At 35.9% G+C, this 12,833-nt stretch overlaps 1 protein-coding gene across 14 annotated transcripts in view; it reads right to left on the bottom strand.

Moving 5' to 3' along the window:
• CADPS2 (calcium dependent secretion activator 2) overlaps positions 1-12,833 on the bottom strand; it is a 299,343-nt gene that overhangs the window by 25,116 nt on the left and 261,394 nt on the right. For 12 of the 14 annotated variants that reach the window (XM_085218528.1, XM_085218565.1, XM_085218536.1 and 9 more), the window contains 3 exons: positions 9,998-10,072; positions 6,612-6,695; positions 6,465-6,497 (listed from right to left, as the gene is read on the bottom strand). In XM_085218528.1, coding sequence (XP_085074654.1) covers positions 6,465-6,497; positions 6,612-6,695; positions 9,998-10,072 — 192 coding nt within the window. Of the gene's footprint in view, positions 1-6,005; positions 6,356-6,464; positions 6,498-6,611; positions 6,696-9,997; positions 10,073-12,833 lie in introns of those variants that run through there. The other 2 variants (XM_085218604.1, XM_085218610.1) reach the window with 2 other exon arrangements.

The raw sequence follows: 12,833 nt of genomic DNA, 5'->3' as shown, positions 1-12,833 counted from the left end.
ATTTATATTTATGGCTGAATTACAAACCTTGATCATAAGCACAGAAATAAAAATGTACAGTAACCATAGATAAAATAACTCTGTTAGAGATAAATGGATTTCATTCATTAAAAAAAAAAAGTGCCTTTTTCTCTAAAAGTTGATGGAGATGTTTCTAAATGAAACTAAATCGAAACGAAGGAGATTTAAAACTGAAAGTTACACAGAGTCCCTATAGACACTCATTTGTGAAAGTACAGAAGAAAGCCAACAGTTAAAACAGTTATAGGAAATTTATAGAAATTGGGCTAGTTTTAATTTGGAGAGAAAATGGGGAAATTCTCTGAAATTTCAGAGGTGGGTGAAGGAGATAATCTAATAAATGAAAGGTTTATTTATGGTTCTTGGAGATACATATTCAAATCTAAAATGAATCTTCCACTGAATGCTAAAACCTGCTGGTTCTCTGGTTCATGCATTTTTTTTTTTCCTTTAGTTCAATTCTTTTAGTTAAATAAAACAATGTTTGTCTTGCAGACAGTCAAAGCTAGAAAAATAACATTTCTCATCAGCGTTAACTCTCCCCTTATCTCTGAGCTGTTTACCTAGTCTTGAAGCTGTGACATATGGGAATTTCACACCTAGTGAATATATTTTCATGTATCTTGTGGCACGGGAGTGTAATCATTAAAAGAATATACACAAGTAAGAGTAACTGCAACAGCTGGTGACATTTACCAATTAGAATTACAGTTCTTTAAAACACTTCATCCTTCTTTAATGTGTGCAGGATAATTATCTTTGAAATCAATGTGGAAAAAAAAAATTAATTTTCCCTTTAAACACTGTCTTTCTACAGTAGAAATATGTCTGGGTAAGGAAGATTACCAATATTGCAACAGTATGACTTTCTCTTTTTAAAAACTCACCAAAATCACTGCAAACTAACCATCTTTGCTTATGGTGTGTGAAACAGAATAAACATGGAACGAGCCAACATCATATCAAACTGTTTGTTGTCTCTCTATACAGCATGCACTGAGTTTGTTGTCTCTGAACACATGAAAGAGGAAAAGAAAGCTATTATAAGTGCCAAAGCACCAAAGCAGGTGTAGCACCATACATTTTTTTTATTTTTTTCCACAGGGTTTATGTATTAGAAACAAACCTCTGATTACAAGACCCTGTCATTGTTTTATTTCATGTATTAAGCTTCAGAATAAAAGACATAGACGAACGTACAATACCAATCATAATAAAAAAGCAATTGGGTCTACCTTAAAATGCAAGCTCATACAAACTGAGATATATTTTAAGTAACAGTCACACACGAATTTAATTACAAATACCAGACAAACCTGAAGACTCCACTTCTGTGCTCAAAACATAAAATTTTACTCCCCTGTATGTCAGGCAGAGCATTTGCAGGAACCAATGGGAGAAAGAGATTTTCACAGCTTTAGGAGAAAAATGTAGCTTGGTATATTTATCTGAGTAAGCATAAAAAGGCATTCAGTCTGAAAACTTCCCCAAGGAAAAAAAAAAAGTGTTTTTTTATGATGGATAAAAAGTTATTGTAGGTTTGTTTTATTCAGAACAAGCAGACAAGATGTTTTGCCTATCTGAAAATGAAAGAGAACCAAACAAAGAGATGAATGGAGAAACCAGAAGCACAAAGACATCAAATAAAATACCAGGAAATGAAGAGTTGTAAATTGGGTTACTTTGTCGCTGGTTACACAAGTAACTGAATACACTGGCAAGTGAATGAGTTTAAACAAGGGTGTAGGCTTCGGCACATTCTTTTTTAGGGTTAATCACTAGTTAACCTGGTGAGATGAACATGCTGTTTGGGAAAAAAAAAAATCCTTCTTAATTATATACTGCAAGTGCTCTTACTTCCTGCTGCTCCACCTAATCCCACAGGTGCGGGTTGTCTCTTCTGCTCTGCACTGGTGGGAGGGCCCAGATCACCACTCACTTTTTCACAGCAATGAATTTAGATAAAAGAGAAACAACTTTTCACCATTAAACAGAGAAACACTGTCATAATGTCTACTTAAAGTGAGGGAAATTTTAAAATACTTCATTCCCGTTTCAAAGATGATGTAGAAACTCTATTAGGACTGCCACGTGCGGGGGCCACTGGTAATGGGATGTCTGGTCAAAAGCAATGCTGCATGGCCTTGAGTTCCACATATTCACTTGCTGTGCTGCTGGAAGGTTTGCAACAAGTTGAACACTGCCACTAGCATCAGCTTCTCCCTATAGCACAGATACGCTTACGTCTCTGCACAGCTTTTCACAATGCACCCGTTTGTCATGAATCTCAGTAAAAACCATGTAAGTATCTGCATGGTGTTTATTCTCACTTTGGCATTTGTCACAGAACATTTCTTAACATCACAGCATTTTAAGCATACCTGGATTCTTGATATTATTCAGAAAAATGCAGTCTTACAGAGCTGCTACCCTGTCAAAGCATTCATTTTTCAAAGATGAGAGCAGATGCTAAAGGCTAACTACATAACAACTAACTTCTTCCTATTTTGTATGTGCTCTCCTCTCTGCCCCCTTCCCCTCCCCTGCTGGAGAGAGGCGTTTCAACTGCAGCGCGGGTGGAACAATGAAATGAAAAGGAGTGATGAGCTGGAGGGGGCCATTGTGAGAAACATAGGAGCTCCTTATTAAGTGTCCACCACCTAATGAAAGAGCATGCTGGAAAATTTCCCTGCCTGAAATTTCTTCTCTAAATACTCGAGGGTCATAACTCAAGCCTTTGAATCATAGAACAAGATATCACTAAAATATTTTTGGAATGAAAGCTACTTGTATTCATGACTGGATCCTCACTCTTCATTTCTTACGTACCAAAACACCTAAGCCATGAAGGAAAGTTTGTACAATTAGTTCATTTTAAAGGCAGCATTTTATTCTTACATGGTTATGAAAAAATACTATTTTGCTTAAATGAAAAAGATGTTATGCAGTTTCCTTGCCTGTAATGCATCTTCTAGTAGATTAAAAAACAACCTTGGCAAAGGCTAAGCTGTGTATTTTATAAGAGAACAGTTGTGCAGTTGTGCTGCAATTCTACAAGCATTTACGCAAACACTTTTTCATATAAATGCAGTTCCACTGAAATCAAAGGGCAACACAGGCGTGAGAGGGCTTGCACCCTGTTTGCAGATCTGCTGCAGATCTTTGCAATTCTGTGGTGCAAAAGATCTTCACTATGCTACAGCTACTATGACAAAATCTGATGACTCTGAAACTGCTTTCCCACTTCCAACAAACAATTCTGTTCTACTATGTTATTTTAACTTTCTGTCTGATTAGCATTTGTTCTCCTGATCTCCATTTAACAAATAGTTCAGGAGCACCACTGACTTAAAAAAGATGATGCAGAGCATTTCCTCTTGTTCTATTCCAGTAGCTTGTTTTCTATGGATTGAAAGCAGAAGGATGGTTCCCAGGTTTGGGTGTACAAAGGAGGAGGAAGATAAGAGAAGCATGAGGATGAGGACTATTTTGTGTTCTTTATTTGTAAACAGAGGTCTCCAAGGAAATCCTGATTAAAAAAGGAATGATACAGTATGGCCACATCTTAATAAAGACTGATTTCCCAAAAAAGTTGCTTACTTCTCAAAATCAGTTGAATAGGTAATGCAACAGAAGTGTTGTATTTGGAAATGGAGGTATCTGGAAGGTCCCAGTGTGTATCTGCCTGGTAGGAGGCAGAGTTCCTACTTTGGCCTCTGCAGGACCCCATAAGTCAAATGCTGGCACATGTGTGAGGCCCCTTTTCATACCTTTGATCCCTGCATAAAGGCAACAGCAGAGTAAGAGGGCTGGCATTGTGCAAGTTGTGCACTGCTGTCAGTCCTGGCTCCTTCAAATGGCCTCTGTGCACTTGGTATGACAGGTGGCCTACATGGAGTGCGGGAGGATTAGGTTCCTTCTATGCCCTCTAAATGACTGGCATAGATTACTGGCTCCTACAAAGGGATTTAAACATACCTTTCTGAACAAAAAGAAGTATATAAATATGCATGTAACTGGATGCTCAATTTGTATAAGTAATTGCTCTGGTTGGTTATATTTGTAAATGAGGCAAACGTGTACAGAAATGACAAGTTAGACATACAATTCTTTGTGTGCAAAACTGACTTACATGATGAGAAACTAAACACAATGAAATTATCTACACAATTCAGAGATAACAATAATTTGAGATTGATGTACATTTTTTCCCTCAGTTTTGCTGCATTCTTTCCCTTTTCTCATTAATTAACTGGCTATGTGAACAGAACACTAAAGAAAGAAAAAATAGGTTTTAGTTCTGTATCTCCTAATGATTGCTTGGACTTTAAGAGGAACTAAAATACTTATTTGGGTGAGGTTTTCTTTTGGTTTGTTTGTTTTTAAAGTGCACTAAATAAGTTCCTGCATTCTCAAGATCAAAGCACAGCATTAACAAGAGAAAAATTGCATCACTGATGTACTACTAATATTTCTAATGTTTGTGCTGTTTTCCTCTAAATGTTTGGTTTTCTTTCATGAGCCCAATGACCACAACTTCTTCCATTTCAGAGAACAGCATATTGTAACAATTACCAATAAAAATAGCAAAATAGCAACTAGATTTTTTCATTATTATTTTTATGAAAACATAAATTATCATTGACACTACTTTTCTTAGTCTGGGTTATTTTGCACTGTCCCTAATATTTCCATAGGTGTTAACAGATCCCTATGTGCTGTGGTTGAAGAAAGCATTGGGAATTTCTTATGACTGTGCACGTACCAAATCTTAAAAGAGCATTCTGAGAAATTGAGCCTTATGTTGAATGCTTTCTTAAACAGGTTAAAATCAAAAGATGACATTTAGTTTTGGATGGAGTTATTCACAGTTCTCTGAAAAGATTAATGAACAGAAGGGTAGATGGTGACACTGACCATGTAAGCAAAATGCAAGTCTGAGTCCACATTTCCCGGTCCAGCCCTGAGAAGATGAAGAATGCCATCTGCTGAGTGTGTGTTCTTATGTCCCACAACTTAATATCTGAGTTGCCTATCAATACTAGAATTATTAGAATTAACCTTCTCCTCAAAATGACCAAGAACCATTCAAGAATGTCCTTCTTCTTTCTTAATCCTTTACTTTTAATTTTTATCTTTCCCTCTCATCCTATCTCTAAAACATTCTGCTCAGTACTCTCTTCATTTTCTCCTATTATCTCCTTCGTAAATATAATATTTCACTATAAAAGAGCATATTTTCCACGCTTTGCCAAATATTCACCATAGAATCAAAGACGAAAATTCTGATGAATTCATGCACATACTTTAAAAAAAAACAGCCCAAACCCAAACAATAGCCTTTTTGCCTCTTAACCACTTCTCTTCATGATCTACCATGTGATCAGCAGTCTAGATGCCAAAACCCCAAAGACAATGCTGAGGTGACCCACCGATGTCTTCAAATGGAGGCATGGAGGCAGAATGCAGTCATCTAAAAAAGTGCAATTTTGGATATTTTTGAAACTATATCAAATGAGAGGGTTGCATTCTGGGGTACCTCTAAGTCTTTTATCACTGCACGGAATTGAATTTCAGACACAGACTAATATTTTTAGAACTATTCAGTCCTGGGCCTACTGTGATCCTCTTTGATACTCTTTCATACCTGCAGCTATATGATAGGGAAGGGCAGGAGGAGATAGAACTGCTGAAAGAACTTTTGGCAACCATACAGTCCAGAATGTCTGGGGTTCATCCATTCAGTAATTGTATTTATGTAACATCATTAACATTATTTCAATTATTTTTCCTGTGCTTGGAAAATAAGATTATCTTAGAATCACACTGAAATCCAAGAGAACAGACACTTTTGAAAGAACAAAGAATATTTTTGACAGTGATACTGACAGTATTTGTGCTTTTCAAAAGAAAAATATTTTACTCTGAGGAAAATATTCTCATAGTTGCATTTTAATTTTATGTATAAAATAGCTCCAAGAGCAATCCTTTTAGTTTTTATTCACACCACATGAATACCACATAATCAGTGGCAGATCAAACAGAAGTTTAACAAGCAAGGGATTAAATAAGCAAGGTTGGGTTCCACAGTAAAAAATGATGCTTTTACTTGTTGCTTATCCTCTACAGTTGAGCACTTTGTCCAAATGATGGAAGGACTCCTACAAAAGAGTATCTAGGTTATAATCCTCACTCTTCCACAACTGAAAAAGTGCATTGAGAATAACCTTTCTAAGCTTTGCTTTGAGAGTTATTCGTTGCTTAAGGGAAATGAAATGCCCTCTGAGGTTTGTAGTGGCTGTTTAAAGACTGTGTGCAAAGCTGTAATGAATCTCTGTAAGAAAGCAAAATGTCAACAAAAAAAGTGTGAGTCAACAAAAGCGCCTTTTTTTTTGAATTATTATTAACAATGGCAAAAAAAAAAAAAAAAAGGTTGTACTTACAGGAACGTCAACATATTTTGCAGCTGCTTTCACCTTTAGAAAATGAAAAATAAAACAACACACAGTAAGGGCTTACTACTACAGATTGTGCACAAGTTTAGAATTATGCACAGAATGAACAAAACCACTGTGAATTCGAACACCTACCGTGAATGAAACTAACGATGAGAAGAAGGTGCCTTCGTCATATCTTGACAATTTGGACAGCACACCTTCTAACACTGAAACAACCTGGAGGAAAAGCATAGAGCAAAAGCCAAATGCACAATTGAGAAGTAAATATTTTGAATGAGACAGTGAGTTTTTCTCCTCAGACTTCCATTGTTCAACATGGCAAACTGCCAATTTGATCATTTTTCTGCTCACAAAATGCTGAAATCATGGAAGGCATTCATTTTTCAGATCACTTTCTGACCACATTGGTAGATATCACTGTTTAACGAGTGCAGAAATAAAAACCAACTGGCATTTCCTCTCAAGGTGAGCCTGTTAACACATACCTCTTTGCCTTCCTTGCACTGCATGGTTAAATACAGGAGTATGTATATCTAACACGTATTCTGGGTAGGAAGTGTTATTTTCTAGGACCTCAGTTTCTAGGATCATAGCTTCAGAGATGATGGAGCACAACTGTTAAAACCTATTATGTCAACATCACGTTCCTCTTATCTTCGTTATTGAAAATAAACCCAACACCAGTTTCATCCAGCAGTGTCATAGCACTAGTGTTTTCTGTCAGTTTGTCTCCAGTAACAGCGACAGCTCCTGGATGTGCATGGCCAGTATGGGGCATGAGAACAGAGGCCCTACATCTCTGCTATGGCAGGGTCTTTTCGCCTGTGATTCCACCTGCGACTCTCAAGTAACATGCAAAGGCCATTTTGCCAGAATTTATTTCTGACTCCATTGTTCACAATTATTCATTATTTTCATTGAATTAATTGTAGCCTTAATATTTAAAGTGCCTAAATTAGCATTAAAACATGTTCCTCCGTGACATAAGTCTCTTACAGAGTATGACAAAGTATCTGCCAGCCATTGTATGTGTCCACATTTATTTTACACATACAAATTGCCTTCCAGTTTGTATAAAGATCGTTTTAAAAGTCATCCCTTGCTCCAATACAGTCATTCCAACAACCATGAGTATCATTTTATGAGTGTGAGGACAGAACAAAATTCCATCTGGCATGCTGTTAATGGGCACTGTAACAGTGTCACAACAGTGTCACCTCCAGAGGAACTGAGATCATCACTTTACAATAAGCCCTGCTCTTAACAGTTCAAGGAGCAGGAGCAAGTGCAAGCCTACATTTGTCATTTATCAATCTAACCTGTCATATTACAGCGATTAATTAAGACACTAGTATGTCAGCACCAATCAAGGAATTAAACCACTTCATGAGCTACCAGAGAGAACGTGGTTGTTTCTGCACTCCATGCACAGTTTAATTAGAGTCCCCTTATTAGATCAAATGCCATCTCTCTGCCTTGCTGTTCTGTGCCTGCAGAAGCTGCTGCTCATGCGTTGCAGACTCCCATACTCATTTTATCTGAGTGGTAAGGATGCCGTCTGCCCAAGGGTGTTCAGTCACATTGTGCAAATATCCACTGTGTGGAAGGGTTACAAAAAACATCATGTACACATTGCCAACAAATGGTTCCAACACAAGTGGGATAGAAATGGTTCCAATACAAGTGGGACACAAAAAATCAGGAATTTAAACACCACAGTGTCAAGGATATCCATTTAAATGAAAGACATAGTTATGAAGCTGGAAACTTCTTTTCTGAGCTCTCACTGTACAGATTTGTGAAGCTTTAAGAGCATCTGATTCTCTGAACTGGTTATTCTAAGACACACTGTGCTTTGTTCCACTGTTTAGTGCTGTTCTCTTATTTGTTAAATGCTTTAGCTCTGTAAGTCTTACACATAAAAGTCACAGTTTCATCTTTTCTAAGTAGAATCTCACTGCAGTGTTCTTTTCATTTTCTTAAATTACTTGCAGCTAAAAACAAATATGGAAACATTTACTCCACTGGAACATAATACTGAGGCAAATAATACGGAGGCAAAGGCCAAACAGTAATGAAAATAGCTGAAAAATAATGAACATGCAGGAATATAATGCACATTTTTTCCCAGCCAAAAGAGAGTGAAGCATCAGCCTTACTCTGCACCTTCAGAGGCTTTCTGCTTTGGAACAGAAGCAATCAGGATGTCAGTGGCAGTTCACATCACAAGTTAGGAGAGCCTGGTTAAGCTCCTAATGGCCTATGACACAGAATATTTGCTTCCTGTTCTTTCAACCTCTTGTAACAGTGTATGTGATAACTAATAATGTATATCCCTCTTCACTGATGGCAATTGTCCGTAGAATTTGTATCTATGTCTAGAACGAATATGATTATTTTCCTCTTTCAATAATATCATATACATTAAAAAACATTTCAAGGATTGACTTCTAATGGTGTGATTTGCTTTCACTTAATTTCCTCCTCTGCATTTTCAATAATTCTAAAAAACCTGACAGGTTGCATATAAATCTCAGTGCTGTCAATGTGAACAATTTGGTGCTATGTTTACTTTAATAAGCACTTTACAGAAAACAGTTTTACATTTTTTACACATTTATCAACCATGCTTAAACTTCTATAACAATCCGAAAAAAACTCCCTCTCCAACTCATGTACAGGAGAAGGTCACTCCTAAAAGAGATTCTTGCTCCCTCTCACCCCCTGCCAGCAAGCTGTAACTAACAAAAACAAAGGCATAAGGAAAATATGAGCATGGTCTTAATTTTTCTCTCCAACTCACAATTTATAAATGCAAGGCTAATTTCTCCTCTGAAAAATCAGATATTTCTGTGTAGTTTGCAATACACAGACAGCAAAACATCTTATAAAATGTTTATGTTCTCTAGTCATTATTTGCCATGTCCTTCAGACTGAAAGCCTTTTCTTCTACATTAAGCACTTAAGACTTTTACTGGAGTGCTACAGTAACACAAGATGTTATTTAAATTTTCTTGAAATATTCAAGTATTTATACCATGCCAAAACATGTTTCCTTTTGACATAAAAAAAAAAATCTGCAAAGGCAATTACAGGAAATAACAACTTATAATACACTTCTAAGTTAAATGGTTTGTGAAGCAAAATTAAAAAGTTACATTCTGGATGTTGTTCAGCTTTATATACAAAATTATTTAAATACTATCTGATGATGGAGAGAAAGTTTTCATTAAACAAAAAGTAAAACATGGTGTTATCTGGGACAATACTGACATAATCAGGTCTTACTGGTTTTATCTGATCAGCAGTTGCACAGACATTTTTCACCTACCAGTTAATAAAATTTAATTTTGTAAATGTGACATTATTTGGATGACAATGCGTTACAAATTGTGTTGTTGTTTCCTCCCCTCCAACTGTACTGTAAGCCTGTATGACACTAAAAGACACTTCGGAAGTTCAGCAATTAGAAATATATTTCTTACTTTTTAAATTAATTAAAATCTGAATTGTTTTACCTTTGAAACAAGGAGTGAAATAATTTCTTTCACAGTCTCTTCAACCAAGTCATCTATTTTTGAATGGTATTGTTGCTGTTTTTCAAAAGATAAAGAAGCATTAGCATGTACATGAACACACACTTTTATCATAAGTCATAATCGGTGTGAAGCTGATAACACTGCCAGATCAGATTTACTTAAAATTATCATTTTGAACATCAGAAGAACAAACCCTTGAAAACGATCCACCCAATCAACACTTTCTTATGTTGTGTGTTGAAAATTTTCCCATGTATACTGTTGAGTTAAGCAGCTAATGGGGTTATTATTTAGATGAATTGAGTTCTTATTCTTATTCAGGCGAAGGAATGTGAAGGATACTTTTTGTCTTCCCCTATATAATTAAGGTGGCCATGTATTTTTTTCTAAAGGGTTGGTTTAGCTGCAGAAGCAAAAAGACTAGAATAAGATTTAATTAATAGAGCATTTCATGTCTGACAACTCTCATTCATAAGTTATTTTAAATGTCCTCTAGAAATGAAACGAACTTCAATTGTTCATCCTAAAAGAGCCTTTCTGTTAGCACAGTGAGCTGCAGCTTATATAAGTCTTACAATATGCTCAAGCAAGGGCAAAATTAAAATTTCATCAACAAAGCAGAATAGATGGTAACAAATTAATAGGCCATAGAAGGCATAATAAAACAGACTTCATTTTCCATAGTCTCTTTCTTTCACTTTTTCATACAGAAAGTGCCTTTAAGTAAATGCTTTTAAAATAAATCTGAAAGACTTTTAGATAATACTACAGAGTTCCCTCCTGAAATTAACAGAAACTAGGGACCCCATTTTTTCAAGGAGGCACATCAATTTAAACAGTAATTCTTCCTTTAGAAACGTTTATCTGACAGCAAAGATTGTCCCCAATAGCCACTTCACAGAAAATGTGACTTGTAAAGACTAACCCTGCCTTCATAGTTCAAGGCTACTTGGAACAGCTAACAGCATAATGCTCGGAGTAAAAGTACTGGGGTCAGTACAAACATTAGCCTAACTTAGCAGCTGCTAGATGAATAGTCTGCAGAGTTTTCAAAGGCTATTTTTTATCTGCCTTAGAGTTGCCATACAAATCAAAACATTAAATCCGTTCAGCTTAATAGATTTAGGAATAATTTTCTAAACAATACATTTCCTAAAATTGCATTTAAACTAAGAGAGAACATAACTATGAAATGTGCTTATCCATGCACATTTATCTGTTCCATGTACCAACTACTGTTCCCAATGTATGTTAAGTTTTGCTTTTAACATCTTCTCTATAGTTTAAAAATAGTTGGAAAACATGAATACAGATTTCAGACAATATTAGCACGCATCTCAGAAGAGTGAAAAAATGTATTAAATACATTAAAGAACTTTTCATGGTTCCATTATATTAAACTTCATTATCAGAAAAGTTCATGATTAGAAAAATTAAGAAACAATTTGAATTATTCAAAAATAACAAAAAGCTTCCAAGATTATGAAGTTTCTTTAGAAATTAGATTTGAATTTTTATTTTAATCTGAGTTTCATTTCTTTTTTTTTTTTTTTCCCAAGACTTATTTTGCAAACCATGCGATCAAAACCTTTTTTTATCCCAATCCTCCTCGGTGTCAACTTCCAGCAATACAGACTCTCTTGACAAAGCAAAACTTCAGCTCCTCACAGAAGATTATCAGACTGCAGGTGGTTGCCTTTAGGAAGATGGCAAATGCTGTAGAATTCACTATGGAGTTATGTGAGCTGACAAGGTTATATGCACAACCCCAAAATCAGAAACAGAAGGACTGTTTTTTCTACTTCTGCCACGCTTGCTCAGTGAAGCAAGCTTCACTCCTTTCCCAAATTCATTTATTTATGGATGGTTGTGTCCTTACGTTCTTCTGCTGGCTGATGTGATCACAGTCCACACATAGTCTGAATCTAGACAACTCCTACAGCTAAATGACTTGAACGCATGTTGTGGGGTCTTTCAGCACAATCCCAAAATCTCTTAAGGATCTTGGGAAAATGTAAAATGCAGCTCTGCCCTTAAGTTACTCCAGTAAAATACGAACAGCTGCACCTATAGGAGGTACCTGAGAAAAAACAACGCTTAGTGACAAAGCGTGTAATGGATTGTAACCAAAAATGACTTTCTGTTGAGAACAACCTGTCTGGTCTTCCAAACAAGTCTCCATGCCCCTAGTAACAGACCCAGTACTGTTGTTTGGAAGGAGACAAAGTATTTTAACACCTTCTGACAACTATACTTTTGGGAACATAAGTGTTTGTTCCTAAATCCTGCGGTGATCAGCTGAGAACTGTAACTTGCTCAGCTCTGCAATATATTCAGTGTTTTCCTCCATTCAACCTCGCTGTGTCTCAATATTGGACTGGGCTTTTTGAATTTCTTGTGTTTTTTAAAAATTTAGTTTAATTCTGTTTCTTTTGTTTGTTTTAAAGTTGGATGGCTCAGAGTTTGGAAAATAAATTCTGTGTGATCATCTGAACCAAAATTATTATCAACATAACAATACTATCTGTATATTAAATTACTTCTGTACTTCTGCTATCAAATCAGCTATAATCCTCTACTACTTATGCAGTTAAATTACCTTGATCTTTGAATTTTATGAACTGAAAGTGCTTTAGAAACAAAGCTCATCAAATTAAAGCCCAATTTTCCCTGCCTTTTTTTTTTTTTTCTCGCCCACCTATCAATATTTACTGGCTGTGGCATATTCCACTGAGAAGGCACATTACTCATTTTTCCACAAATGGAAAAGCACTCTCTCATTTAATAAGGGAGGCTGGAATTCTGAACTAAAATA

The sequence above is a fragment of the Meleagris gallopavo genome, chromosome 1 (genome assembly GCF_905368555.1).
Source record: "Meleagris gallopavo chromosome 1, MGAL_WU_HG_1.1, whole genome shotgun sequence".
Lineage (NCBI taxonomy): Eukaryota > Metazoa > Chordata > Aves > Galliformes > Phasianidae > Meleagris > Meleagris gallopavo.
Note: the sequence above shows the minus strand (reverse complement) of the source record. Positions and strands in the feature narration are given on the sequence as shown.